This window comes from Mycetomoellerius zeteki, unplaced genomic scaffold, assembly GCF_001594055.1.
Source record: "Mycetomoellerius zeteki isolate Tzet28-1 unplaced genomic scaffold, Tzet1.0 scaffold1744, whole genome shotgun sequence".
NCBI classification, from domain to species: Eukaryota; Metazoa; Arthropoda; class Insecta; order Hymenoptera; family Formicidae; genus Mycetomoellerius; species Mycetomoellerius zeteki.
The window spans coordinates 3,710-8,947 of record NW_017256701.1 but is presented as its reverse complement, the minus strand read 5'-3'; the positions used below and the strand labels follow the sequence as shown (position 1 = coordinate 8,947).

Here is a 5,238-nt window from a genome sequence, read left to right as displayed (position 1 = left end):
TATAGACAACGAGAATCTGCCATATCTTCAGGTACAATCAGTCATAAAAAAGCATGGAATGAAATTGCGGCAAACATGCACACCAAGGGATATAATGTCTCTGGTAAACAATGCATGACGAGAATTAATACAATGAAACGTACATATAAGACAATTAAAGACCATAACGCAAAATCCGGTAATAATACGCGCAGATGGAAATATTATGAGGTAAGTACTATTTTAGTTGACATAACATTATGTAACTTTTTCCCTCTTACACTCTCACAATTAATATTATACAATATTAATTGCTTAGATTATGGAAAACCTTCTTAAAGAAAAACCTTATATGGCACCATTGGCAACTATTTCGTCAACTGGATGTGTAACATTAAAGGAAAGATCAATATCTCCAAGCAATAGTAGTTGCAGTTCTACTTATTCATCCAATATAATTTCTCGTAAATAATTGTTAGTCATTACTAGTTGAATTAGACACTAAGATAAAAAATATTTCTATTTTTAGGTAAACGTAAAGCTACAGATAATTATGCTATTGAAATATTAGAAGAAAAACGAAAAGCTGAAGAAAATAAAAAGAAAAGACATCAAGAAAAAATGGAAATGGGAACAAAACTGTTACACAGACTGGATAAACTTATAGACAAGATATAAACAGACACACTGATTGATCTCAACGTTATATAAGTAGTTTTCACATTCAACAATCTTGATATTTTTCTTTTTTTTGTGATATTCGCTTTTAAGATCTCAACGTGAAGGAAAATACTTATTTTTCAAATCAGATAATTTGGCGACAGTTTGGACTGATCTGTTTTATTTTATTTCTCTACTGTTAGATGAGAAGCTATTGTTTATATCCCGTTCTTTCGATATAGTACATGTCATACACACATATGCTTTATATACCAAAGATTATTTATAGAGGTAGATATAACTATTTTATTATTATTTAGAAAACCGAAATGTTTCAGTTTAATTTCTTGATGTTTGGATCTGCATTTGAATTTGCAAACACTTAGTCTGTAGTAGAGAATGCAATATTAATTTTAAAATGTTTACCTTTATGGCAAATTAAACAGTATTATAAGTATTATAAAGGAGAATAAGTGTATTGTAAGAATTTGTGTTTGAAAATATATTTTATCGAAGACAGAGTATATAAAATGTGTTAATAGACGCAAATTATATTTATACATGGTGGATGCTAAAAAATATTAACATTAGTTAAGCAAACCAAAAAGATTCTCTTGATGTAAAGAAATTTCAGTAAGAGTTCAGTAACGAAGAGAATCAATCTCTGACACAAGTGACAAATTTTTATATGAAAAAATATTTACCGTAATAAATTCCTTTCTTAAATTTAGAATATAATTCCTTGTATCTATATTATACTTAATTATCTATATAGTGTATTAAAAATTAAATATCTAAAAATTAGTTATCACAACCAATTTATTGCGTATATTGATAAATATTAACTATTTATCATTCTTAGAAAATTGGTAGAAATAAGCATTATACATTTCTCATTCGTAATCTTTCAGCTATCAAATCTCGTTTTGCAATACCTATTTCAGCATCCCGTACATTTTCGTTGATCATATGGTCTATCTCCTGTACGTCCTCATTCATTTCTAAATCGAGATCATCACTTCTCATCAAACACAAATTGTGTAGTACACAGCATGCAAGAATATGCATCGGAATCAAATTTACTCTAGTCATTGCAAGTACTGTAAGAAGACTTCGGAAACGTTGTTTTAATAGTGCAAACGCTCTTTCAATAAATATTCTTGTAGAAGAGTGAAGAAAATTATAATTTCTTTGACGTTCCGTCAGGTGGCCATTGTCTCTATATGGCACCAACAAATTTTCATGCAGTTTATAAGCTTGATCCCCAACTAAATGGCACTCGTCTGGAAATTTTGACACATCTCCAAGGTAGGATTGTACTTCAGACAGACGAAATATTCGTTGATTATGTACAGATCCTACATGTCCAACCAAACAATGAGTAAATTTACATGTATGATCACATATAGCCTGCAAAAGAAGACAATACAGATTAAATGAAATTGCACAGAAAGCATTAACATTAGAACGCCTGATAAAAGTATTTCAATTTCTTTAATCTTCTTCTATATTATAATATATTTCTATTTTTCGCTGTTAAGAAAAACAATGTTTTGTAAAACTGTGAAACAAGAAGACTGTAAGAAATTTAAATAATTTTATTAAATATTATAGTGTTAGAATATAAAAGTATATTACCTGAAGCTGAATTGAGTGGTGACCTTTGCGGTTAACATATGCTTCTGGATTATGTTTGGGAGCTGGAATATTAATATGAGTGCCATCAATAGCACCGACGACTTTTGGGAATCCACTGGCAGCTTCAAATCCTGCCCACACTTGCTGAACTCGTTCATCTTTAGGCCACTTTATTACACTTGGCGCCAGTTCATTAATTGCACTTATAACACGTCTTGTAATATATAATGCGGTACTTCTACCGACATTAAATCTATCAGAAATCGACCTAAGCATTAAAAAATGAGGATATATAAACATTGTTTTTTAGTTAATGGCGTAAATCAACGAAAGCATCATTCTGTTTTTGTTGTCTACTTGTCAGACAAAGATAGATTGATGCTTGTGTCGATTGATAGTCTGCATAAAGCGGCGTTTACAACGAGATTTTAAGGTGTGAAACTTAAGCTTTAAGCCTTAAGTTGTAAGAAATTGACCAATTACAATCGAATGTGAGGAGAACAACAATTGGTCAATTTCTTATGGCTTAAAGCTTAAAACTTAAGTTTTATACCTTAAAATGTCATTATAGACGCCGCCTTATGCAGACAATACTATCAATCGACACAAGCATCAATCTAAGACAGAGCTAGGATTTAGTTGCACATTTCGACTGATTTTCAGCTTGGTTCCTGCCCCTTACTTCATTATGTCGATCGGCATTTAGGCTGCGCGTGGGTTGATGAAGTAAGGGGCAAGAACCAAGTTGAAAATCGGCTAATGTGCAACTAAATCCCAGCTCTGATCAAAGATATAAGTGGCGCGCCGCTTTTAATAGAAGTCTGTTTAGTGCTTATTTATTACCTTAAAGAATCCGGGGTAGCAAGTCTCCATAATGCTAATAAAAGTTGCTTTTTTGAAGAAATTGTAGGTGTTCCTCCTGCTTCTCTTTGTAGTTTAGGCTCAATAATAGATAAAATATACTCGAATGTTTCAGGAAGCATCCTAAATGATACATTAATCACTTTTTATTATAGTTATATATTGCATTTTCTATTCAAATCAAGTGAACTATTTTTTGACCATAATAATTTTAACACAAATATTTTTAGAAAGATATTATTTATATAAATATACCTAAAATGAGCCTTAAAGTCTTGATCTGTCAACGCTGGCACTATTATTTCAACGTAATTATGTACTCTGGATATTTTTCTTCTTTTATTACACATATCAATATTACCCAATACTTCATCAATATCGCTGTCAGTTGATGACACATCTTCCAAATATTCTCGTATCTCTAATGCCAATATTATTACTAAATCTCTTCTTGCCTGCAACTCCATTACAAATTGAAGCATAAAACCAGTATTGAAACTCTAGGTTTTTTGTTTTGCTTTTTGCATTATTTAGCGCTAAAAGCTATTCACGGAGCTGTAGATAACAAAATGATCATGACCACAACAATTTCATATGAGGTCCAGGATTATTATAATCCAGTTTTCTCATAATATTTTTATCCTTGAAAAGTTAAAGATGATACACAAGCAAGAATTATTTCACTCCGGCCTAGTAGCAAGCCATCAATTGTAGAGACTGAAATTGAGATTGGTTGATGATGATGATGATGATTAGAGGTTTCACTTTTGTTCTACTACAATCTTAGGTTGATGTCCCCAGAATCACCTTCTCTCGCGGCTACGAGGGTCGGGATTCTCGCACTAACTTCGTCCAACGTAGGTACTTCGTACAAATCGTTACAGTAATTCTCAATTGTCCCAGGTCGACGATTATAACCTTAATTACCAGCATAGGAAATTTCGGAGGTTAGTTTCCAATCTTATTGACGATTTTGTTCAACTAGAAGCGAAAATCAACTAAATAAAATCGAAGCACTTGACACATATAACGGAATAATCGTCTTTAAACGAATCGGTATCTGTCGGTTACGAGCGGTTACGCATCACATTTGCAAATACAGTCGAGTTGGCTCATGTCATCCGTGTGCTACGCATTTTCGATGGTAAAAGAGAAACGGCGTCACATCCAAGTTTGAATTACATCACATTGACCGAATCCTCAAAAAGATTTTTAATGTAAATAATTATAACTGATGCCTGATTTATGCTTCGATCTCAATCCTAAAATCCTAAAATTCAGCCAATGGAATATAGATTTTAGTTAGGACCAATTAAGACTGGCAGCCCTATTGATTGAATTTTAGGATTTTAGAATTAAGATCGAAGCATAAACCAATTATGAATTATTTTATGTTTAAGTACGTACAATAGTGATCATGGAAGTTTTCCCAATCCTCCATATTAAACGCTATTAACGCTACGCAGGGTCGTTCATGGAGCTTGCTAACGCTATCGCGCTATTGGCTCCACGAACAGCGTTGGTAGCGTTTGCGTTCATAGCGCGAATAGTGTCTCCCCGAACACACCCGGTGTGTGCAATTCAGCAAACCACGCGACCACGCCTACTTTTCGTCTGCGCCTTAAAGCGGGTACCCAATGTACCAACTATGAAACGCGAAACATGGGACGGTATTCATAGTCCGTTTTTATTTTAAAACTATCTTAGGCCGGAATCAGACTTCGCATTGAAGATTGGCTGCGTTCAGCAGACTCAACAGTTTTGCAACCGTTTTATGATTGTCTGCTGAGATAGGACCATTCTTCTAGATCTAAAAGTATGATCCAATTAGCGCGAAGGAAACTTACAACAGTTGCAAAACAAACGTTCTGCTGAACGCACCCATTGTGGTTGAAGATTGAAGATTGAAATTGGACCAATAAGGACAAAGAAATTTTAACTCCTTTCGTTTCGATTGGTCAAATTTGAATTTTTCGATCTTCAATCTCAATCTTCAATGCGTAGTCTGATTTCGGTCTGAAATATAATGTTTTAAGATGTTAATACAGTCCTCGAATTGACTTAGGCCGGAATCAGACTATGCATTGAAGATTGAGATTG

General features: G+C 33.3%; 2 protein-coding genes across 2 annotated transcripts in view; one reads left to right on the top strand and one right to left on the bottom strand.

The window, feature by feature from the left end:
• Window positions 1-931, top strand: part of LOC108721632 (uncharacterized) — a 1,373-nt gene extending 442 nt beyond the window's left edge. Inside the window, exons 2-4 of the mRNA XM_018446271.1 lie at window positions 32-210; window positions 299-443; window positions 509-931. Of these exons, the coding sequence (XP_018301773.1) occupies window positions 32-210; window positions 299-443; window positions 509-657 (473 nt within the window). The 3' untranslated portion in view covers window positions 658-931. The remainder of the gene's footprint in view (window positions 1-31; window positions 211-298; window positions 444-508) is intronic.
• A 590-nt stretch (window positions 932-1,521) lies between these two features.
• LOC108721631 (putative nuclease HARBI1) lies at window positions 1,522-3,605 on the bottom strand. Its single transcript, XM_018446270.1, has 4 exons — window positions 3,394-3,605; window positions 3,121-3,261; window positions 2,278-2,545; window positions 1,522-2,055 (listed from the first exon to the last, which is right to left on the bottom strand). The coding sequence occupies exons 1-4, from the start codon at window positions 3,603-3,605 to the stop codon at window positions 1,522-1,524; spliced, it is 1,155 nt and encodes a 384-aa protein (XP_018301772.1).
• Between the last annotated feature and the right edge of the window lie 1,633 nt (window positions 3,606-5,238).

Bases quoted from the DNA above. Each gene is read 5' to 3' on its own strand.
- LOC108721631 (XM_018446270.1), bottom strand. From the start codon at position 3,605: ATGGAGTTGCAGGCAAGAAGAGATTTAGTAATAATATTGGCATTAGAG. The intron at 2,546-3,120 runs GTAATAAATAAG...TTTAATGCTTAG, and splicing joins GCTACCCCGGATTCTTTAAG to GTCGATTTCTGATAGATTTA. The intron at 2,056-2,277 runs GTAATATACTTT...TATTGTCTTCTT, and splicing joins ACCACTCAATTCAGCTTCAG to TTGCAGGCTATATGTGATCA.